This window comes from Prionailurus bengalensis, chromosome B3, assembly GCF_016509475.1.
Source record: "Prionailurus bengalensis isolate Pbe53 chromosome B3, Fcat_Pben_1.1_paternal_pri, whole genome shotgun sequence".
Lineage (NCBI taxonomy): Eukaryota > Metazoa > Chordata > Mammalia > Carnivora > Felidae > Prionailurus > Prionailurus bengalensis.
In genome coordinates, this window is record NC_057355.1 from 38,459,735 (window position 1) to 38,484,557 (window position 24,823).

Below are 24,823 nucleotides of genomic sequence, written 5' to 3' on the forward strand. Positions count from 1 at the left end.
TAAACTGTAAAGTTTGAGGGATTTGGCTCTCTGGCATCAAGAAAACAGTATTTTACAAATTTAACTCCTGGGAACACTTAACAGCATTACTACAACTCCAGAGAACCCATGTTGGCAGCCAGTGGACTAGAAGACGTAAGAGGACAGGTGTGGTGTCTGTCTCATTCATGATTTCCTCCCGGCCATCTAGCACAGGATTTGGCCCCAGGTAGGCACAAGGAAGGAGAGCACAAAAATGAACCGGACAAGTCCTCTGGGGATCTGTGTTCTAAAACTTGGCATAGAGTAAAATTAGAAACCAAATTTCTGTAGGGTGGCGTTAACACGGCAATTTCCAACTGTTTCCAGGAACCACGGTGCCTGAAAGTGGAGAGACTGAAGGCTCCAAGGCCAGGAACCTCTCAGCGGTTACCAGATGATTCCCCACCCTCCTTAGGGAGGAGCTAGGACCATCTAACACCTCAGCAACCACTCCTGTCTGCAGAAGGTGGTAAACCACCCCAGTCCCAGGCTGCCTTCGGGAGCAACCTTTCTGGGCACTCGTCTTCCCAGCCAACTAACACGAGCAGATGTGGATTTGGGGAAGGGGGCGGAGTTGATATATGTTTTTAACAGGTCAATTCACCAAAGGAGACAAGGACAAAAGTTAATTAGGACGAATTGTGAGCCTTGTTGATTGCGAAAGCTGCATCCACGTTACACAATTTAACAGCACATATAGGAAGCTGGGGGAGAAGTGGATAAAGAAGGTGGGAGAACAAGGTAGTGGAAATAAAGTCTGATTTCAACTTTTAAAACCAGCGCTGCTTGGTCCTATTTATTTCATAGAGAAGCTCACACAAAACAATGGCTGTATTGTGCATTCAATGGCATTAAAATCCCCTAATAAATTAACAAGTGAAAATTAATGGTCGCTCAGTCCATTAAATCATGTTAATTTTATTTCCATTAAAATAATACAGCAATTACAAGTTTACATTACTAAACCAAGATTTATTTTTCAAAAACTCATTTTAATTGGGTTCCTGATGTGATAAGCTTGAGCCACATTCTGTCATTTTCACCAGCTTCTGGCATTTCTCATTAGAACGAAATGACTACTGTATTTGCGGACTTTTTTCCATCATTAAAATGGTCATTTGAAACTTGATGTCCTTGCAAAGACTTTTAAAAATATGTTATTCAAAGCTCTTACGTCCACGCAGAAACTCGGGCGTATAGGATTTATTTCAGCAAGTGTTAACCAGAGACAGAGAACGCTAGGTCCCACCAAAATTCTGAAATTCCAAGTATCCACAATCACCTCCAAGTTATCCAGTTTTTATTGACACTGTTATGTTCTAAGCTAGTATGTCTAAAGTCACTCACTGTTCGCACCGAGGAAACCTGAATTTCAGGTTTGCAATACTAAATGATGCTTTACTTCAAAGGGAGAAAGCTGAACACTGGAATAAATGCTGCACAAAGGTCCCTGGCCCTTCGGTGCATGCTACGAGGTACCATATTTACAACAGGACTCCGTTTAACAAAAGGCAGGAGATAAAGATGTCCTGATTCTTGCAGGCAGGTATCACCATGTACCTGATCACGCTGTCGTTCAGAAACTTCCTTTGGATAATAACTCCTGCCCTCGTTTTGATTTTCCACCTTACAGGGAGCCCTCCCTCCTCTCCCCCACCTCCTCCCACAGAATTAACAGTCTGTCCCCACGTCTCTGGGCGCTTTGTACATCCCCAGGCTGCAGTCCATTTCCTGTATCTTTGGCCAAGTCTATCTTCCAGTCTAGACAGGGAGCTCCTTGAGAACCGGTGCCCTGCCTTGCTCAGTGTAGAAGGTATTTAATAAATGAGTGAATAATTTAGTAATGAACGAACGATAGACACAGGAGGCTAAAACATAATACTTGTATCTGTCAAACTCTCTGGTTTACAAAACATCCCCGCAGGCCTTATATCATCCTGATTTTATAGGTGTAGATGTGAAGGATCTGAGACATTAAAGTGAACTCCTAAATCCGTCCAGATATTACAATGGCAGGGTCCAGGACTTGAATTTTGTGCTCTTTCTGGCGAAAACAGATGGCTGCCATTATTGTGTTTTCTGACAGTGACTTCTAACAATATTTAAAAGACATATTATAGTCCCCACCTCCTCCCTGAAATCACTCCATACTAGAACTCATTTTCTCTTCTGATCGGTGGGAATAAAAATGAGATAGTGGTTAGACATGCAAATAATGCCTTATGAATGTCTCCCTTACTGAAGTAGAAGCTGCTTACAGGCAGGGGCCGTCTCAAATTTATCTCTGCATCCTCTCTCATTGCCTGCAATATTGACACAGACCTGGGAGGGGGCCAGTCATTATCAATGAATCCACAAAATCCAACCCTGTAACATTTGATTAGGAACTCGGAGCCAGGGGCTGTCGGTAACATGAATTGGCCCAAACATTTAACTCCTGGGTGCAAGCAGCAAGTTCCAAGATTCCAAACGTCAAGGCAACATCAAGTGGCTCCTGGGCTCAGCCGGAGCTCTGAGCCAACCCCCAGAGTCAGCTACGCACGGTCTGTGAGCCCCTCTTCTTCCCGGCCCCTGTATGTCATTCCCTTAATCAAGGTTAATGAGAGAAAGGAGAGTCGATGGACCACCTCCCTGGCAGCCAGATGTGGGCTTGCTTCCAACAGGCGATACCAGAATGGTGCTCTGAGCAGCAGCAAGAGGGGTGGGTGGACAGGAGACCAAGAAGCCACTCCTGCAGCCTTGATAAAGGTCTGTCCCCAGACGTCTGAGAAAGGAACCTTAAAGATGACTATCTTTTTCCTCTCTCCCTAGGGTGAGAGTAGCCTGGTAAAGTCCAGGTGGCTAACAGGAGGAGGCCATGTTAGAAGAACGGATTCACAGAGAAAGGGGAGATGGGTATGTGTCTGACCTGGTGTTGGGTTCAATTCCCCCATTTTCCTCTGGACATTGACACAAGAAAGTGCTTTGACATAAGAAAGCCTAAATTCCTTTCCAAATGAACCTGACTTTAAGCTTGGTCCAGCTCCCAGCAACTGGACCAAGGCACAGATCCCATCGGTGAGAGGAGTCATTCTTAAGTGTGCCTGGCTCCTTATTACTGACATAACAGGCACACACCTTCTCTACTTTTCGGTGGTAAATGCGAGGACTCCACTCTTATCATCTGCCAGGAAGACGCCTACTGCTCTACTCAGAGACTCAAGCAGGTGACAAGTAAGATGCTGTTATACAACTTGTCTAAGTTCTGCCCATCCTGCCAGACCTCAGAGTATCCTGATAGCCTCTCTGCTGATGTATCTAAATCAAGCTCTTACCACTTCCTTGGCACTGGTCTCTTTCACACGCCTGGTATCAGTAAGCCTGTACCGCTCCAGCTCTCCTGACCGCTGAGACAGGTTAGAGCTGGCGTAATAACACAAGCAAGCATGCCGTCTGGAAGATCCTAGGATACAGCTGTAATTGCCAAAGGTTGCTGTTGCTGATTGTGATTATACATTAGCCAAAACACTCTCATCAAATCTCCTTAGACTGAGGTCTTCTGAAACCCCAGGGTAGCTTTAGGCGCCCACTGCCCAACCCCCCCCCCCCACACACACACACATACACATCATGGGATAACGAGGTTAAACATTTCCCTTGGCCAACTTTCCAAAGCCCTAGTTATGAAAGGTAGCACAGAGAGCGCGGACAATTCGACAAACATCACCACACTCTCTGGGGCTGAGCAGACGTGCTGATATCACTGATGTGGAGGCCAGCTAGCCACCTCCCCCAAGACGTGGCCTTTAGTTTTCTGCCCACGACCAAAACAGTGGCAGCTGTTGCCAAGGGAGACAAGGTGACCCAGAGGCGTGGGCACAGAATCCAGGGATGAAAATCCATTTTGTCTGGGTCCGCCCAACCAACTGGGTTTCCCTGAGAAGAGACTAAAAACAAAATCTACCTTCGTATAGGCCCTTGCCAAGGCAGGTAGAAGATGCCCGGTTCCTAAGAGAGTCAGGAGAAGGCCAGGGGCAAGTTAGCTTGAACTCTCAGAAACATCCAGAGCTTTCCTATGCCTCAGGCGGTGGAGGACTTTGGAAGAGGAAAAGGCAGGCCATAGCTATGCCTCCCCAGAGGGTGAACCAGGGGAAGCAAGGGCTCTCCTCCAACCAGTCGCCAGTCATTAGCAACTTTACCAACAAAGATCCACAGCCGCCCCCACCCCAACCTAACAGTGCTCTGGCATTCAGCAAAGAATGTATTCAGAACCTTCAAAGTACAGAGCAGCTCCTGATGGGAAAAGGAGCACATTCGATCCGAGTCCCAAGTCCACTGGGCCAAATCTCTTCCCCTCCCTCCTCCAAAGTTTTCTCAACTTTAAAAAGGAGGTAAACCTGAAGTCTGACGGCCCTTGCTATTTTCCAGGAGTTTCTTTCTTTCTTGATCTCATTAAAACCATGTGAAAGTGCTTTGTAAACTGTAAAATACTTCACGCGGCTGCTCATTTTATAACTGATGCCTTTTTTTTTTCCTTCTGCTTCAAGGCATAAAGCACTTGTCCTCAATGTACCCAGACAGGTAAGGTGGCAGGTTTTGCATTCACCCCTCCCCGAGGGGGGGGTGGAGGGAGGGGAGAAGTACACTCATTCACTGCCTCCCCCCCACACACACACCAGAAGGAATAAAGCAGAATTAGGAACCAGAGCTGGGACCAAAACCCGAGGCCCACGACCCCATCCTGTCACACCACCTCCTCTGAAGTGGATTCTGGCTCCCGATCACACACCCAGAACGCACTTCCCAGACAACACACCGCCTTCCCTCCCCCTGTATTGACTGGATCCACCCAGTTAAAAAAATATATATTACTTTTTAAGCCAGCACTCCCACCATATGTGGTATTTATTTCCAGAGGAGGCCCGTTCTGGGCTCCTGTGGACAGATGTGGCTTTGTGCCTGCCTCACACGGCTGGCAGGCCTTGTACAGCTGCCCCAAGCAGGTGGCCAAGGATGCAGTCCACTCGTGGCCCAGGAGGAAGGACAACGATCTCTGTGGGGCTCAAGCCCTGGGGACCCTCTACTCATTCCTCTGCAGCCTGGGACCCCCAAGGACATCCCGCCCCCACGAACACACACTCCCTTGGTGCAGAATCAGACTTTAAAGGGAGCCTAGAGGGACAGACAGGAGGCTCAAGTGACCCCCGCTTCCCCCCCTCCCCCCCACACCCACCCCCCGCCACACACCCGAATTCCCAGCCGGGGGCGCCTAAGCTAAGAGAGGGCCCTGGGGAGTGGAGAGAAGTCACTGACCCCTTCTATCAGCCATCTGTGCGCTCTCGCCTGACCTAGCTAGCGCGCTGCGGAGGAGAAAGGAGGTCCGGCCAGATGGCAAAGCGCTTGGGGAAGGAGGGCTCTGCAGGAATGCGAGGGCCCATTTGAGGAGGCCCACTTTGGGGTGCGTTTCGTTATCTGATCAGCTCGAAGCTCCCTCTCTCCTACATCAACCCGCAATCTCGGGCTGAAAGCAGGGCAAATAATCCTTTGGAGGAGGGGGAGGAGAGACGACCCTAACCTCTGCCACTTGTCTCTCATTTGAAAGCCCTGCGCTGCAACGAAAGTGCGTGTGTGCAGAGGGGGGCGGGAGACTGGCACAACCGAGTCTAAAAATACTCGATAAAAATGCTAATCCCGAAGGCAAAGAGAGAACGAAGAAGGAATCTGTCAATCACGAGGCTCCCGCTCCTCACCCACAGCCCCAGCTGTACGGACTGCATTCCTGTTGCGGAGGAAAGAAGTGGGGGGACAGGACTGAAGAAAAGAAAGGGAGAGACACCACCACCTCCACGAGCGCGGGCCGCGGGGGCGGGAGGCGGCGGCGGAGGAGGGGCTCCGGCCCGCGGAGCTGAACAAAGCGGGCCTCAACTTCTAGCCCGAAGCTCCCGGGAGTGGGGGGCGGCCAATTCCAGCAGCAACCCCCTTTCCGGGAGGTGGAAAGCGACTGGAAGTGAGAGTGCCCCGCGGAAGCCCCACGCTCTGAATTTTTGCAAATCCAGAGAAGGTTTTGTTTGGGGTCCCCTCCAGCCTCTTCCGGACCGCGATCACCACTGCCCCCCCCCCTTACACACACCCACATACACGCACACACACACCCTCCCGCTCCAACCCCACCCGGCCCTGCCGCGTCAGGGGGCTGGGCGGGCGCGCCCCCCGGGTCGCTGGGGCCCCCCCACCTGGGGATGGTGATGCACTTGGTGTTGACGTTCTGCGTGGTGATGGCCTTCTCCAGTTCGTCCAGCTGCCCGGTCTTCTTGAGCTTCTTGACCAAACTCTTGACCGCCTTCTCGCACCACTTCTCCTCCTGCCCGTTCTGCTCGCCCTTCTTCCAGCCCAGCAGGCGCTTCACGATCGGGGGGGTGAAGGGCAGGATGGACGACATGGCTGGGGAGGGCGCGCGGGCGGCGAGGGGCGCCCCCGGCGGGGCTGGGCGCGGCGGGACTCCGGAGGCGCAGAGGGGAGCTCGGCCGCCCAAACTTCGCCTCAACTCTCGGCGAACTTGCCCGCGCTCCGGGCCGGGCCGCGGCGCTGCAGCCAGCGGGGCTCGGCGCGCGGCCCTGCGCCCCGAGCGGCTCCCGCGGCGGGAAGAAGGGCGGCGGGGAGGGCGGGCGGACGACTGCGGCGCCGGGTCGGGAAGGCCCCGAACGCGGGGCGGAGGCGGCGGCCGCGAGACTCGGAGTGGCAGAAGAAAGTTTGGGTTTCCGCACGGGGTAGCTGTTTGGGTGCCGCCTCCAGGAAGGAAAGTCCAACCCCCAGCCAAACTTTGCTCGCCTCGCTCGCTTTGATGCGCAGATCCCTCCGCCTCGGCAGCCTCGCCTCCCCGCTCCCCTCCTCCTTCCCGGCTCGCTCGCTCGCTCGCTGGGCCGGCCCGGGGCGTGCGCCGCGCTCCCGCTCCCGCTCCCGCTCCCGCCCGCTCCCAGTCTGTGTTTCATGCAAATCCGCGTGCAGCCTCCTTTCCAAGCGCTGTCACCGCCCCCTCGCCGCCGCCGGGGCTCCCCGCCTCCTCCCCCGCGCCCTGCCGCCTCCTCCCCCGGGCGCCTTGCCCACCCCCAGCCTCCGGGAGGGCGCCCGGCCTTCCCCCGCTCGGCGCAGAGCACGCCCACGTGGGCGACCGCGGCCGGCGGCGGCCCTGGCTGGTGCGCGCGGGACCCCGCGCGGCCCCGACCTCAAGTCCGGCGGGCGCCGGGAGGAAGTCGTGGGAACGGAGCGGCGAGAGGGGAGGGCTGGGCTCCTGCCGTGGCGTCCACTCTCGGCACCCACACTCAGGAAGCGCGGCTGCAGTGGCGGGCCGGAGGGGGTTAGATTGGCAGCGAGTGAGCGCCGGCCGGAGGCTGGCGGGGCACCCCTGGGGGCACCCCGGTCGGAGGAAGGGCGCGCGGAAGGTTGAGGCCCAGGAAGTCGGGGCGCGCACTTGGACGCGTGCGCGCTGATCCCGGGAAGGGGCCTTGGCGGCGCCGGCGACCGGGGAGCTGTTTTTTAAAAATTCTCTCATCGGTGAGATCACACCGGCCGAGAGCCCCGAGCCTGTGTGCGTGCGAAGGAGGGATTTGGGATGGGGCGGAGGGGGGGAGGGGTGTGCTCTCAGAAGTGGAGATTTGGGGATCCCAAAGACTCCCTGGACAACAGCCAGAGCCAGGGGTCCCTTGGGCCTTGTGAATCAGGCCCCGGGCAGAAAATGGGCCTCAAAGACATCTGTTGAGTTCAGGAAGGAAGGAATGGGGGCGCTTTAGAATTTATCCTGGGGGAGGGGAAATTACATTACTGCGTGGTTGCAATCTGATGATACCAAAAAAAAAAAAAAAATCCGAAATTCGACGCCCCCAAAACTAACTGGGACAGAGCTTTGTTTCCAAAGCTGTGAACTCGCAACAAGGGGGAGTACTCGGGAGGTTTATGTTAAGCAAAGAAACACCAGGATACTGGGGGGAGCCCGGGGCTTTTCTCGCCACCGGCCGAATTCGGGGGCTTCCAAGCGCCACACCCGCCCCCACCACCGGCAGCTGCTTTCTGGAGTCCCCTCGACCCTCGGGGTGTTTATCCTGCTGCCCCTCCCCTGCCAGGCCTCTAGCCCGATGTCTAAGGTCTTTGTTTGTTTTTAACAGCAGGAAACCCCCCTGGTGGGAAAGACGTTATCCGCTAGCGGGTGGGGAGTTACAAAGCCCTGTGAGGTGTGGCCCAATCCACAAAATCGGCCCAGAAGCTGCAGGGGTCCCTGCCGTTGAAGAGAATGGCCCCCCACAGGCCTGTCAGCTGCTGCTGCAAAGGGCTGTGCTCTTCACACTCGCCTCCTAACTCTCCTGCCACTCGCCGCTGAGAACCCCTGAACCCCGGTTGGGGCTTTCCCCCTAGTCCTCCTCGAGTAACCTGCAGCCACTGTAGTATCCGGTTGCACTCCCTTTTCCCCAGCCCTCATCAAAAAAGCAAAGGAAAGAGCAATCCGCCTTTATCGATGGCTTTCTTCAGGCCAGGTAACGCAAATGGTGCCCTCTTATTTAATCCTCGTAATGGCCTTCCAGGTGGCTGTTCCGTGCCTCCCTCGTCCGGATGCGGCACCTGCGGCACAGAGACGTTTACAATACTGACTCAGGATTCCAGGCGGCCCCGCTGGAATTTGAACCCCAGGCTCTGTGAGGCCAAAGTCCACATTCTTGCCTTTGCATTCAGCTAACTGCCTTGCAGGGTCCTGGAAGACAAAGATGACATCCCTGATAGAGCTCTTTGCAAAACAAAAGTTCTTTACCTAGGTGCACCGTTGTGGCAGGACAAGGAATGTTTGCTCGCGTATTCAACAGGGCTCCGACCAGCTTTCCTCTGGACCTCGTGCGGTAGCCACGGGAATCTAGTATGAAAAGCTTTGCAAGAGTGCTGTGAAGGGATGGAACCCACATCTTGGGGCCCTGCTGGTGCCATGAAGGGCGGTGTGCGGGTTAAGCGAGAACAGCTCCTCCGTGTTACAGCCCTCCTCTTCATTTCTGGGCAGACGGAAAAGGAAGCCACAGGCCCCTATCCTCAGCCTAGAGACGCAGCAAGGCAAGGAAGTGTGTGCCTGGGAGAAAGGGCCCTTGCAGTCACCGTCTCCTCGGAGAACATTAACCTTAACCTGAACATCAACTCATGCAGCTGGGACTGTGGAGGGGCAGATAGAGGACCTCCAGGTCCGTCCGTGACTTGATCTGACTTTTTACCCTGGCTCCCTCCCTCCCTTCACTTCGCCGAGCATCTCTCAGCTGTAAGAATGGAGCAAACAGCTGTTACCGTGCAAACACGGTGAGTCTAGAAAGAGCTCTCCTGCAACGCAAGCCTCTTGTTCTGCGCAAGCAGAAGCCACAGTCTGGTGGAGGGAGGCGATGGGCACCACGGAAGCAAGGAGCCAGAGATCTGAGAAGTAAATGAAGTGGAAGGGCCTGGGGGGTACCTAGCCCTGTAACATCACGGCATGGGAAAACCCCCTCTTTCAGCCCTCCCATTTTCCCGAAGGGGAGGAAATGACTAGTCAGCAGCTAGTGTGGCTGACCCATGCTTTCGTGCCCTTCCTTCGCGTGCCATCATCCGTGGGACAGGGACAGCTGTGCGTGCAGAAAAACAGTGCTGGGACCCACATGTGAGTCCAGCAAGTGCCGTTTCTGGGGCTAGTCCTCTCTCCTCTGGGCTTAGTCTCTCCACAAGAAGAACTGAGGGGCTAAGCCCAGTTTCAACCGAGCAGTGAGGAGAGCTGAGTGATAGATGCTTCCCACCGCTTAAGAGGACCCTGCATGCTCCTTTGACTTTGGAAGGTGAATGGGTGGGCGGCTCCGGATGGATAGGAGCTCTGTTCTGGCGCCTGGTCTCCTGGGGCCCAGCCAGGCCAGCTTTTGCAGAGGTTGTCCTTGGAAGGGAAACATTAGCCCAGTTAATTTTTCATCACCGTAAGTGCAAAGTTCAAGAGAGGTGGGATGGGGCCGGAGGCAGCGACTCTGTTTCCCTGGGAATAGCCGGTCCTATCAGGAATGGCCTCGCAATGGACTTGCCAAAGGGTTTTCATCTATTTGGAGAGGCTCCCGGGTGGAACCCTGGAAAGAGACAAACGCATGACTTCAATTCTGATTGTTTTTCCATTAGCTAAAGGGTGTTTAATCCACAAGTGGTACATCTGGAAAGAGCTTTGACACAGACATCAAGTGACATGTGGTGAAGGGAGGTGACTGGCAGTCTGGACAGAAGTCAGGATCTAGGCAGGCCTAGAACTCTCCTCGGAGTGCCCTCACCTGAGAGAGCCTCTGTCTGTAGCGGTGGGCGGCACCTTATACCTGTGAGCGCTCCCGTGGCGCCAGACAGAGCTGGGGTAAACTTCTAGCTCTCCCACTTCCAGCTCTGTGATTGTGGGCAAGTCCCTTAACTATCGGTGGGTCAGTTTCCTCTTCCATATAATGGAAATAATAATCACATCCGCCGCTTAGGGCTGCTGGAAGGAATCAAATAACCCATGTGGAGAGCTTGCCACAAGCACATAGTATGTTCCCAATATACATGGATATGGTTGATGCTCACCACAGCCTACTATGCAGAAGTTAGAAGCAGTAAGTTCTGCATACACAAAGCAAACAGAGGAATCTTAAAAACAGTTCCAAGTGAAAATAGTAACACAGAGTAACGTGTTACGTAAGTAAGTAAAGCTACTTACGCAAACGATTACACATGCACAAAACAACTTGTGCATTGTGAAAGGTGTCTTAAACAAGACGATATACATTGAAACGCTTCACACTGATTAGTATGGGTATTATTTGAAAACACACGCACACATACACAAAATAACAAGTGTCTGAGGAGATGAGACATTGTAGCCCTTGTGCATGGCTGATGGGAATGCAGAATGATGCAGCCACTGTGGTAAATGGTATGGTGGTTCCTTAAAAAAAAAAAAAATTAAACAAAGAAATAACCCCTTGATCAAGCACTTTCACTTCTGGGTTTATACTCAAAGGGAGCAAAATCAGGGACTCGGGTATTTGTACACCCACATTTATAGCAGCGCTATCCGTGATAGCCAAAAGGTGGAGGCAATTCTAGTATCTACTAATGGAAGAAGGGATAAACAAAACGTGGCATATACATGCAATAGAATACCATTCAGCCTGAGCAAGGAAGGAAATCCTGTCCGATGCTACTGTGTGGGTGAATCTTGAAGACATTGCGCTAAGTGAAATAAGCGAATCACCAAAGGACAAACTCTGTCTGATTCCATTTATACAAGGTACCTGAAATAGTCAAATTCATAGAGATAGGATGGTGGTTGCCAGGGGCGAGGGAGAAGGAAGAATGGGGGACTCGTGTGTTATGGGTACAGAGTATCAGATGGGGAAGATGGAGAGAGCGTTCTGGAGACGGATGGTGGTGATGGTCATGCAATAATGTGAATCTGCTTCATGCCACAAAACTGTGCATTTGAAAATAGCTAAAATGGTCATTTTTAGTTAGGTACACTTTACCACAGTAAAAGGCATATACAGGGAAACATTTTGAGGGTGGACATATGGGAACGGGGGGTGAGGCTAAAGGGGAAAATCTATGAGTTCGTGCATTTGTAGTGATGAAGTGCGGGGTGATGAGGAGTGTGATTAACCTCACCCTCTGTTCCAGAGCTGAAGTAGTACAGTGCTCAATCCATGGTAGTCAATATACTAATTCATTGTTCTCTAGTTTGCTCATAAGGTAGAGCCTTTGGTTTCCGGAACCTTCCAGCCTCTAGTGATCATATCTCACATTGGGAGAACCCAGCCAAAAATATTTAAAATGTCCCACCTTGCGGCACCTGGGTGGCTCGGTCGGTTAAGTGTCCGAATTCCGCTCAGGTCATGATCTCACGGTTTGTGGGTTTGAGCCCCGCATCGGGCTCTGTGCTGACAGCTCAGAGCCTGGAGCCTGTTTCGGATTCTGTGTCTCCCTCTCTCTCTGCCCCTCCCCTGTTCATGCTCTGTCTCTCTCTGTCTCAAAAATAAATAAACACACACAAAAATAAAAAACAAAATGTCCCACCTCGTGGCAACCCCGTAGGAACACAAAGACTCCAGTTTTGCACCATCTGACAGCTTAGGGAACTGAGGGTCAGGGGACTAATATCATTTGTGGGTCTGCTCTTTGCCAGGCTCTGGGCCCCGGACCTCAAGGATAGGGTCTTGTTTGAAGTTCTCACAGTTGCCACAAGATGGTTGTCACTGTGGCCACTTCCTAGAGCAGGGACCACAGAAACCCAGGGAATTCAGCTGCAGTCGCCCAAAGTGGACAGCTAACCCTAGACTGCCAGCCCAGCATGGGTTCTTCTGTCCCTGGAGCCCCCTAGCAGGCTTCCTGGTGGTGTTGAGGACAGAGCATCCCTGGGAGAGGAGACTATCCCTAAAGGAGCTCGAGCATAGGCGCTAAGGAAGGTACTGAGAGGGACCAGGTCTGACTTGGGGAGCTATGGGGACAAGACATTGGACTTAGGGTGAGGTGTGGCCACCTGCAGCTGTGTGCACATCGAGGTGTGGGTCCAGGACTGCAGGGCCAGGGGGGAGAGGAAGGGTCTTCGGGCAGGCGGTAGGAGCCCACGGCAGGGTTCACAGAGCTATTCTGAGATCTGCATGAGCTCCTTGCCAGCATTCAGAACTTGTAGGAGTTGGGGGCTAGGAGAGAATCCCGATAGGCACATGGGTGTGTGTTGGGGGGGGGGTGGCTTGACCATTGTGTATATGCTGATATGTTGGTCAGTCTGTATATGCAGGTGTTGTTGAGATTCTCGTGTGTGTGTGTGTGTGTGTGTGTGTGTGTGTGTGTGATGTCTATGCCCATGCCTCTGAGATCTGTCTTGTTTGAATCACATTATTTCACAGAGTCCAGCCTTACACGTGTAAGTGAAACAGGTATAAGTTTTGTGAGTTTTCTCCCAAGGCCCATGTGTTTTTGTGTTTGCATCTTACATGCCTGTATGTTTGTAGAGGTCGCTGTGTTTGCCCTTTCTTATTTTCTGGGATAATAAGAGTCACAAACAGAGCCTTGGCTCAGGCCCAGGCTCTCCTCCAGTCCAGGGTTCAGTTTATAATGTGAACCTAAAAAATGCTAGTTAGAAAATTGTTGGCTCATTATAATTGCATTTATTTATTTATTTTTAATCTTTTTAATGTTTATTTTTGAGTGAGAGTGAGACAGAGCATGAGCAGGGGAAGGCCAGAGAGAGGGAGACAAAGAATCTGAAGCAGGCTCCAAGCAGGCTCTGAGCTGTCAGCACAGAGCCTGACAAGGGGCACGAACCCATGAACCATGAGAACATGACCTGAGCCAAAGTCAGACGCCTAACCGACTGAACCACCCAGGCGCCCCTAACTGCATTTACTTTTAAAAGCACACACACAGCTAGGAATTTATCCAAGGGATACAGGAGTACTGATGCATAGGGCCACTTGTACCCCAATGTTCATAGCAGCACTCTCAACAATAGCCAAATTATGGAAAGAACCTAAATGTCCATCAACTGATGAATGGATAAAGAAAATGTGGTTTATATACACAATGGAATACTACGTGGCAATGAGAAAAAATCAAATATGGCCTTTTGTAGCAACGTGGATGGAACTGGAGAGTGTGATGCTAAGTGATATAAGCCATACAGAGAAAGACAGATACCATATGGTTTCACTCTTATGTGGATCCTGAGAAACTTAACAGGAACCCATGGGGGAGGGGAAGGAAAAAAAAAAAAAAGAGGTTAGAATGGGAGAGAGCCAAAGCATAAGAGACTGTTAAAAACTGAGAACAAACTGAGGGTTGATGGGGGGTGGGAGGGAGGAGAGGGTGGGTGATGGGTATTGAGGAGGGCACCTTTTGGGATGAGCACTGGGTGTTGTATGGAAACCAGTTTGACAATAAATTTCATATATTAAAAAAAAATTTTTTTTAAATAAAAAAAATTTAAAAAAAGCACACACATACAGAGAGCCACCAAAGAGTGGTATGCCAAAATGAAAATGTAGTTCTACAAAGGCAATGAGATCATATCCCTTTAAATTATTCTTAATATATTGGCATGCTATTTTTAGTTTTGTTTTCTTAATGTGTATTTGTTTTTGAGAGAGAGAGAGGCACAGAGAGAGGGAGACACAGAATAAGAAACAGGCTCCAGGCTCCAAGCTGTCAGCACAGAGCCTGACGTGGGGCTCAAACTCATGAACTGTGAGATCATGACCTGAGCCGAAGTCGGACACTTAATCAACTGAGCCACTCAGGCACCCCGGCATGCTATTTTTATATTAAAAATGAATAGAATATACCATATCACAGTTATACCTCAATTTGTAAAAAGATTTATAAATTTTTTTCATGTTTATTTATTTTGGAGAGCGAGAGAAAGAGAATGGGGGAGGCAGAGAGAGAGGGAGACACAGACTCTGAAGCAGGTTCCAGGCTCTCAGCTGTCAGCACAGACCCCGATGCAGGGCTTGAACCCACGAACTGAGAGATCATGACCTGAGCCGAAGTCGGACACTCAACAGACTGAGCCACCCAGGCGCCCCTTAAAAGGATTTAAAGGAGAGAAAGAAAACGATGTGTGGGATGAAAGTGGAGTCAGCTGTCTTCAGCGTGAGGACCGTAGGTTCTGGAAAGTGGAAAGGAACCCGAAGGTGAGGCTTCAGATTCCCTGTCAGGTCTGAGACAGCTGCTCATGCTCCAGGGGGCCCGTCACTCCTTCTGTGTAGTCAGGCCCTGGGTATGTGAGAGGAGCAGACTCCTTACCACTCAAAACAACACACACACCTAGGGTACTCTGCATCTTGTATACAACTCAGCATCTGAAAACAAACATCCTGTGGTTGACTCAGACTTTGAAAGAATGAAATAGAACTGAAGGAAATAAGGAAAAGCTGTCCCTCTCCCAAGAGATTCACCCTCACCGAAAGGAGGGATAGATGAATTTGGTTGTGTGCTTTGTTACAGAAACAAAATGTTTTCATTGCAGGGAAATCTTTCAAAGTTTATAATGACATCAGTAATGAAGGCTGTCTGCAATAAAAAGAAAGCAGTGAGGGGCGCCTGGGTGGCTCAGCCGGTTAAGCGTCTGACTTCGGCTCAGGTCATGATCTCACGGTTCATGGGTTCGAGCCCCGAGTCGGGCTCTGTGCTGACAGCTCAGAGCCTGGAGCCTGCTTCGGATTCTGTATCTCCCTCTCTCTCTGCCCCTCCCCTCTTCTCTCTCTCTCTTTCAAAAATAAATAAACATAAAAAAAATTAAAAAGAAATAAAGCAGTGAGGTACTTACTGATCCACGCTGTGGCATGATGACTTTGAAAACATAATGCTAAGTGAAAGAACAAGTTGCAAAAGGCCACATGCTGCACGATTCCCTTTCTGTGAAATGCCCAGAATAGGCCAATATGCAGAGACACAAAGTGGATTACTGGCTGCCAGGGGGTGGCGGTGGGGGAGGGGCCCAGAGTTTCCTTCTAGGGTAGTGAAGTGGTCTAAAATCGACCAAGGTGATGGTTGCACAACTCTTGGAATATACTGAACACCAGCGAATTGTTCATTTTGAAATGGGTGCATCGTACGATATGCGCGTTTTATCTCCGCAAAGATGCTTTTAAAAATAGCACTAAGGGCTACTAAGGTCTTACAAGTGCTGGGCCCCGTTCTAAACATGTCACGTGGGTGACATGAACTCATTTTTACAACTGCCTGGAGTTGGCAGGATGTTACCATCCGCTTCCCAGAAGAGGACACTGAGGCAGGACGAGGTGGCCTCACTTAGACAATCCAAGCACCTTGCTAGGTGGCCCTTGGCCTTAACCATGTGAAAACAAACCACAACCACTAACTAAAAATAAGCACGCCACAGTCACCTGCTTTTTCATTGAATAGACTGTGGACATCCTTCTATGTCAACAAATATACTCCGACTACATTCCTTCCAGTGACTGGGGAGGATTCTGTCGCACAGATCTGTCATAATTTGTTACCCCGGTCTCTCAAGATTGGCTATCTAGGTTGCCCCCAATTTTTTTTGGTATTAAGGACAGTGCGGCTTTAAACATTTTGGGGCGCTTGCCTTGTGTACGTCTCTGTTTACTTCGAGTAAGTGCCTGGAAGGCGAACTAGAACTTTTGATGCCCTTAACAAAGGGCCCCCGACCACATCAGCTTTACGAAGTGAGGTCCCTCCTGAACACTTTCTTTTCTTTCTGTGTCCCTCAGTGGCAATCACTCCACTCAAGGGGACCACGCTTCTTTTTAGCCCTGACTTGTGTTGTTGCTGTCGGTTTCTTCTGAAATCAACCAAGGAAAAAGGGTCTGCTGAAGGAAACGCCTCTCGGCACGGAGCCGGGGGCTTCCTGCAAAGATAAAGAATCCCAGGCTGTCACTGTTGGCAGGCGGTATAAAGATGCATTTTTCAGACCTCTTCCCCCTGCTCTCCCATAGGTTGTCTGTGTATCCCAGAGCCAGATGCTTGCCTCCTTTCGTTTACATCCTTCCCCTGGGTGATCTGATTCACCCTGGAGTCCTACCTGACCTGAACGCACTAACTCCCAGCTCTAAGGAACTCAGTCTCAAACTGTCACCCGGACACGAAAGACCCACAGTCATCTCGAGTCTCTGAACTCATCCGCGCCTCCGTAAACCTCCTTCTCAGCCCTCCGTCCTCCTGAGCGATCGCCAGTGTCCCCAGTCATCCCACCAGCAACCTAGAGACACCTCCCTCCTCTCACCCCCACGTCCCATCTGTCACCAAACGCTGTAGAATCCACCTCCCTGTCTTCTGGCCTCCATCGTAATTCGGGGGCCTGTCAGTGCTCACCACCGATTATCACAGTGATTTTCTCATTGCCTCCATTCTCCTCTTGCTGCCAGAGTGAGCGTTCTAGGACACAAATCTAACCTCACACATCTATGTCTCACTGCTCCTAAAAGATGCTTTTTAGTGACTTCCTATTGTCTACAGCAGTGCTGTCTACGGAAATACAGGAGAGTGACGAGTCATTTTACACTTTCCCCAGGCCGTGTTAAAAAAAAAAAAAAAAAAAAAAAAAGGAAAACGGAACAGGTCAAGTTTGATAATTTATTTAATCTAACATATCCAGTATATCATCATTTCAACGTGTAATCAATAGAAACAAATCTCCTGTTTCATGTTCTTTTTTGCATAGCCTATGAAATCTGCTGTGTGTTTTACACTTAACCTCCCAATTTGGACTGGCCCCATTTCAAGTGCTCAATAGCCACATGTGGCCAGTGGCTGGCTACCCTGTTGGAGAACACTTGTCTAGAGAAGAGTCCCTAGTCCTTGACATGGAGTTCCAGGCACTGAGTGATGTGACCCAGCCCATCTCTGCTTTATCCCGGGTATTGTGCCCCACACCACATCTTCTCTCCAGGAATCACAGATATCCCCGATTCTTTCACGCCTCTGTGCCTTTGCTCATGCCTTCAGAGCCCTTTCCGTTCCTGCCGTCTCCACATCCCCCCTCTCTAGCTGCATGAACACCTCCTCCTCATCTGAGATGAGGTTCAAGCCCTTCATGAAGCCTTCACTTCTAGAACTAAGCCCCCCCCCTCAACCCTGTTCAGACCTTCACGCTAATACCTGGAACCTGGGAGTCCGTTTATCTGTTTATTTAACCGATTCATTATACTAGATATTAAACCCCTTCAGGTCAAGGGATCCTGTCTTGCTTTTCCTTCCCCAGCACCTGTGCCTGGGGTGAAGGAATTAATTGATAATTAGAAAGCTGAGGCCCTGGGGCACGTGGGCGGCTCAGGCAGTTAAGCATCTGACTTCGGCTCAGGTCATGATCTCACAGTCTGTGAGATGGAGCCCCGCGTTAGGCTCTGTGCTGACAGCTCAGAGCCTGGAGCCTGCTTCAGAGTCTGTGTCTTCCTCTCTCTACCTCTCCCCTGCTCAAGCTCTGTCTCTCAAGCGCTCTCTCTCTCTCTCAAATATAAATAAAAACATTAAAAATTTAAAAAAAAGAAAAGAAAAGAAAATCGAGGCCTAGAAACATCAAGTGATGTGCTTACGGTCTCATAACAAAAACGTGGCCTCCTGAGTTACACTGCAGGCTCTCAGCCCAACACTCATTCGGCCAGTGGGTCAGGGGACATCAGAAAGCCTCTTCTGTGGGACATGCCTGCAAGGAGTTCCGTGAAGGTTGGTTTGAGGTGTCGATTGCTAAAAGCCAGGCAACGTGAACCACAGTCCTGCTGTTGCTGGTACAGATTCAGCTTTGGCCGCACTGTATTTTCCCATCCTCAGATAATTGCCAGGAAATGACAGAGGCCAAAAGAGACATAGGGGCAGGCTGCGGGATGATACAGAGCTGTGGATGGGGACTGACTTCACTCACAGAGGAAGGGGATGGCTTTGAGGGGGGGCAGCGTTTCCTCTGAAGCGCTGGGAGCTTGGCTGACTGGCAGAATGGCCAGCCCAGAGTGCCGGCTGGCCTGGGGTGTGGTTCTGGGGGTGGACCCGCTCCCTACCTGCAGGCCAGTCACACCCCCATCTTCAGTGTCCTCATCTGTGAAGGGAAGGGTTTGGACTGGCCGTAGGTACCATGCCCACCTACACTCCTTTGCATTCCCCACGGCAGACATTGCAAATGGATTTCCTGAGTACTTTCCCACCCTGGGATCCTTCTTTGAGCCCTGCCTACGAGCTGCTCGGAGCTGTCATTCTTCCAGCTGAAGAAGCCGGTTTGCCTTTGAGACTCTTCTAGCTCTGCCCTTCGAATTCCACAACAGGCACATTCCTCTGGTCTTCGGGAATCCCCTAACTGGATGCAAATGACTGCGGGAGAGTAACACCTCGAGTTCTTGTCAGCTCTAATCACAACCTATTCTCAGGGCCTGATCCTGCCAAGGCCACCCAGGAGGCCCCCGGAAGAGAAGCTAGGAGAGGAGGTGGCAGAAGGAAAGGAGATCCAGCACCCACCGGAGGCGTCCAGACACACGATTCCACTTGCGTTCGTGAGCACACTGGGCCTGCTGCCCGAGCATCCATTGTGGGTACACTTGTTCGGGGCACTTTGCAGAAGAAATGGCACAAGACCAGAGCCTGGCTGCCTGCCCTTGGGTGGCATGCAGTTTAATTTGGGAGCCAGGAAGTAAGAGCTCTGTCGTCGCTGACTTGAATAGACAGAATGGGAACTCCTGTATTTAATTAATGGATTGTGTCACCGAGTATCCGGGACAGCACCTGGCACAAAGTAGTCTCTGAACAAATATTTGAATGAGTGAGTGAGTGAATGAATGAATGAATGAATGAATGAAAAACGAACACACATACACACTACCAGAGATACACTCTCCACCCTTGCACCTTAGCTGGGTGGGGTTGAGCTCCCAGCCAGCACAGGCTCATATTTTCATTGTTTCCTCCCGCATCTCTTTCGATGTTTTCAAGTGAGGCCACGTTACCTTAGCTTGCTGTCTAAAACACACACAATCATACACTCCCCTTCAAATTCAAGCCCCGCTTTCTGTGGCCTTGTGTGTTACACCTTCATCAAGTGTATTTTTGCCATTGTTGTTATTTTGTGAGCACAGCCAGGCCAGTGTTTTTGTAGGAATGAGTTGCCCAGACAATGCATCTAATGGGGCTGCATCGGGAGATCTTACAGTCTCTCTGTGGAATCCCATCTTCTGTAAAGTTGGGGGGGTCCAGGCCCAGCATTCCAGCCTTTTCGTCCAGGGGTAGGAGCTGATCCTTCTGTGGGAAACTTGTCCACCAGGGCCAGTCAGCATCAGGAACCAGTCCACACCTGGCCAGATGAGGAAACTCCCAACACAGATACCAATTACGAAAGGGAACAATGCATTTTTCTCTTGCTGTCCCTTCAACCTGGAGCTCAGTGAGGTTGCCCGTGTCTGTATGTGTGCACCTGCACTGGGCACAGAGCCTGTCCACGCAGTACTGCTTGGATTTAGTCCTCTTCTGGGAAGCGGTCACACCTCGTCCGATCTAGAAGATGTGTGCTGAGGACCCACGATGCGTGAGGCCCCTTTGGCAGACTGGGTGACCCAGGAGGCAGAGCCAGTGCCGCTTCGGCCAATGGCCAAACCACCCGCTCCCCTTGCCTGACCCACTCCTGGCCCAAGAGAAAATTTCAGCTTCCTTGTATTCATCCAGGATTTTGCAATCAGAATCTCTAGAAGGAATCTATTTTGAGTTCGGCACACATGGACGGGTGGCACTTTTTCTGTGTTAGGACTGAACAGTTAGAACTGTTTTGGCTTGAATTTCATACAAGAAACCTGGATCTCTCCAGGGCATCCGGGGGGTCTTAGCCCAGCCCCGTCCTAGTGACAGCGTCTATGAGAATGCAGACATGACCAGACAAGTTCTCCAGCGCGAGGCCCACACAGTGCAATTACCACAGTCTCTCCAAGCCCCGTTCTGCTGCTCTAAAGCTGGTGGGAGGAGCGAGGGATCCCTGTGACCACACTGCCGGGCCACTACAGTTCCAAAGCCCTGGGCAGGAGCCATAGGGAGTGCCCATGTTCCCTGGGACCAACACCATCATGTCCAGGGACTAGAAGTGGCATCCTAGAAACATTCTGCTAAAACCAGAATCTGCTGATCGGGGAGTCAAGGACTAAGGCTCCTTTCCCAGCTCTGCCAGGATTGACTAAGCCTCCTTTCCCAGCTCTGCCAGGATTTCCACTGAGATCCTACATTCAAGGGTCCTTTCTAAATGCAAACCCTGCTTGCTGTGGTGTATGATTCACAAGAGCATCAAAGAGCTTCCCTGAGAGTCACGCGCTCACCTATAAAATGAGGTAATAAACACACCCGAGGGAGTAGATGTGAATGCCTTTGCAAAGCTACAGGGTGGTGGGCCAAGATAACCTGCTCTGGCATCACACTCTTCCCCCGGCCCCACCCTCCTGACTACGTGCCTCCTCGACAGTGACAGTGACCAGTGACGATGGCCACTTAGGTTCGTTTACATAACAGCTCCTTAAACCCCTCCCCTGACCCCAGGGCCTTCCTATGAAAGGTCCAACTCCAGAAGTTGAACAAATCCAGATAAATGTGGGGAAAAGAATCAGGGGTTGATTCCAGCACTGGTTTTACAAAAGGCTGGAGACTAAAGCAGGGCTCCCCTCCTCCGTGGGCGTATCTTCCTCTTTCCTCAGAAGGGCCAGCAGGGAAAGACGGGGGCCATGGATGAGGGAGTCCTGGCCCTTGCAGCTCACTCCCCCTCCTCCCCAGGCACAGGTGGGTTCTCCCTGTCCTCCAAAGTGCTCCCCCTCCCCAGGTCTGAGATGAAGAGTGGGGTGCCGCGAAAAACAGGTTTTGGATTTCTTTGACCTGGGTCTAAAACTCCACTTCCCCATCCACTTTACCAGGTTAAGACATGGCTCCAGTGTGAACTAATTTCCCCATCTCTGGGCTATGCTATGGCAAATAACTTACTCATGAGTAATGTGGCCATGTTTGTGCAGAGTTTATTTAGATAAGAAAAACAACCCCAGGCCTCATGGGAAGGGCTCTGCAGAGCCAACCCTGTTTCCTGGGCCTGCCTGGAAGGGCCAGGCCTTCGGGCTGCTGGAGTGGCCCTGGAAGGGCTCCTAAAGAGCCCATCTGCCCCCAGACATCTCTGGGTCCTGCCCCAGGGAGTAAAGGTGAGGGAGGGAGCAGAGGGTGATGGACAGGAAAGCTGAGAGTGGGGTACGGGTCAGCTCTGACACTGCAATTGTGCGGCCCTGGGTAAGACACCCCCAGTCTCTGTGTCTGAGTTTCCCCCTTTTTGAAAACGGTGGGTTGGGGGCGGGTAATGATAAAGCATCTGCCCCACAGAACGGTTGAGGAGATGAAGAGACTCTGGAAGAGAAAGTACCTTGTAAACTGTGGAGGGCAACGCACAGGTTATTTAGTAATGAATTGTTTGGCTTAAGGCTGTGTTTTCCGGCCACACATACCTGTGGGCACCACGCCGGGTGGCGGAGGCACGTGTCCGGGCCCCGAATCTGCTACCTACCAGTCATGGGACCTCTCGAGCCTCCTTCAGCTTTCCGAGCCTCCGTATTCTCCTCTGAAAAGTGGGGATGGTCATTCCTCCCTGGGTAATCTGCAAGGCTCTGCCGTGCCAGGTTGGGAGAGAAAGACACACGTGAAAGTGGTTTGTGAACCGGAGACCGGTGCCAAGTTGGTCAATAGGTTGCCAGTCAATCCGTCAACCAGTGCTTAGGGAGCTGGACGCTGAGGGCCCGGGAGTGAGGAGTCCAGCTGGAGAAACGAAAAAGGCACCTGCCCATAGGGAGCGAAGGAAGCACGCACAGCGGGCCGAGGGGCAGCCCTCACCTCCGCCCGGTTGACACAGCCTGAGGGTACCTGGAACCCGTTGCGGGCAATGCCCTGACTCCGTTACCTGTTCTTCAACTTCATGAAACAGCAGATTCCAGCTTTCCAGGGAAGAGTTCAACAGAACCGCACGTCATAACGCAGGAAAGCAGATTTGCTCGGGCAGAAACGGGTCGGGGCTCGGAGGCAGGGCTAGCCCGCACCCCCCCCCCCACCCCAGCCGTCTGTTTCCCCAGTCCTGCTCCTCAGCAGCCAGGAGGCTGCTCTGTAGGGCACTGTGCTGCACGTAGGGCTCTGTGCTGAGCTTGGGGCCTGCCTGGGACTCTCTCTCCCTCCCTCCCTTTGCCCTTCTCCCCACTCACATGCTCTTGCTCTCTCTCTCAAATTAAAATAATTAAAATAATGAATTAATTTAAAAAAAAGAACTAACCAGGGTCACCACTACCCTAGGCAGCTGGGATGCATTATTTCCCAGCAAGTCCCATCTTACAAGAGGAGGAGTTGAGACTCAGAGGTGAAGTGACCATCCTCGAAGTCACAGAGCTTGTCTGTAGTGGAGCTGGGGTTAGACCCAAGTCCTACCTTTTTCCACCATGCAGGAGCCGTTTTCCGGTCTCCTCTGCCCTGCCCCACATCCTCTTCTCCAGCCACAGCCTCTTTGCCTCTGCTCGCTAAGTCCCTCTTGTGCTTACTCACTGTCCAGTCTGCACCCTTGAAATGACTCTGTCCCCATCTGTATTTTAAAGGTCCAATTAAAAGCCTACTTTCTCCATGAAGATTTCGAGGTGATTTCTCCCTCCCCACATGAGAAAACACTTCCGAATGTAGTACTTGCCCTGAACTTAGTCATTTTCATTCCCATACACGTCTTTCTGTTTTGTCAGTTGTTAGTGTGGCGTTTGCATTAAGGGCACAAATCTTTTTTTTTCATCATGATAAGTGTGCCTTTTAATCTCCACCCCCCATTTCACCCATCCCTCACCCACCTCCTGGCTGGCAACCGTCATTAAGTAAGAGTCTGTTTCTTGGTTTGCATCTCTGTTTTTCATTTGCTCATTGGTTTTATTTCTTAAATTCCACCTATGAGTGAAATCATATGGTATTTGTCTTTCTCTGATGGACTTACTGCACTTTGCATTATACTCTCTAGCTCCATCCGCGTCATTGTAAATGGCAAGACTTTATTCTTTTTAGACTGAGTAATGTTCCATTGTGTGTGTGTGTGTGTGTGTGTGTGTGTGTGTGTGCATACCACATCTTCTCTAGCCATTCGTCCATAGATGGACACTTGGGCTGCTGCCATAATTTGGATATTGTAAATAATGCCACAATAAACATAGGAGTGCATGTATCCCTTTGAATTTGTGTGTTTGTATTTTGGGGGTAAATGCCCAGGAGTGTGATTACTGGATCACAGGGTAGTTCTACCTGTAATTTTTTCAGGAACCTCCATACTGTTTTTCATTAAGTGCATAAATCTTAACCATCTATGGCTTGATGAATTTCACAAATGAGTATGCCTGTGTAACCACCACTTAGATCAAGATACGGAACATTTCCAAGACTCCAGAAAGTTCCTTCATGCCTATTCACTGTCAATACCTCTCCAAAGTACCACTAGCCTGACCTCTAACACCTAGGTTAGTTTTTTTGGCTGTTGACTTTTGTATGAATGGTCTATAGTATATTCTGTTTTGTATCTGGCTTATTTCACCTATGTGATTCGCCTACAAGATTATTGTAGATAGCACAGTTCATTCTTTGCTGTTCTCAAGACTCAGCAGTGCGCCCATCATGACCGCTACATTAGGGAACTCTCCCAACAAGATGCTGCCATGGCGTGCTTACCCTCTTTACCTCAGCTGATGCCCCAGAGGCCTGAGATAATACAGTAGGTGCCAAGAAGGCCCACATCATAAAGCAAGAAGGGCCTGGGCCATCTGCGTGAGACAAGCTAAGAGAGCATGGAACATTCTGCCAGCACCTCCATGGTAACAAGGAGTGCAATTGGAAGAGAACAGTTGTGAGAAATTCCTTGAAGAGAGTTGAGAGTATGAAGGGGCGCCTGGTTGGCTTGGTCAGTGGAACATGCGACTCTTGATCTTGGGGTCGTGAGTTCGAGTCCCATGTTAGGTGTAGAGATTACTTAAAAAAAAATAAAATCTTTAAAATAAAAAAAAAAGAAAGAAAATATGTCTTATGTTCCCAGGATACGTAGGAGAAGAGAAGAGTCTCTTCAAGAGGGGACATAGAGAGATGTTATGTGGCCCCAGAGTCCTGGAGACACAGGGACTGATGTCTGACACATGCCTGCATGATCTAAAGGTGGGAAGCTGGTCAGACATGCTGGAGCAGGGAGAGAGGGGCTGCTCTGGGAAGGAGCATGGCACTGTGGTTGGGTCAAGGGCAGCCCGACTGGGTCTCGTCTGATCAGATTTCACTGCAGATGACACCTCAAAGC

The 24,823-nt window shown here is 51.0% G+C and overlaps 1 protein-coding gene across 2 annotated transcripts in view; it reads right to left on the reverse strand.

The window, feature by feature from the left end:
* The window catches only part of SMAD3 (SMAD family member 3), a 119,540-nt gene extending 112,524 nt beyond the window's left edge, over window positions 1-7,016 (reverse strand). For both annotated transcript variants that reach the window (XR_006293255.1, XM_043555098.1), the window contains exon 1: window positions 6,234-7,016. Coding sequence is in view for 1 of the 2 variants with exons in the window: in XM_043555098.1 (XP_043411033.1) it covers window positions 6,234-6,439 (206 nt within the window). In the remaining variant the exon portion in view is untranslated. The remainder of the gene's footprint in view (window positions 1-6,233) is intronic.
* Window positions 7,017-24,823: the final 17,807 nt, after the last annotated feature.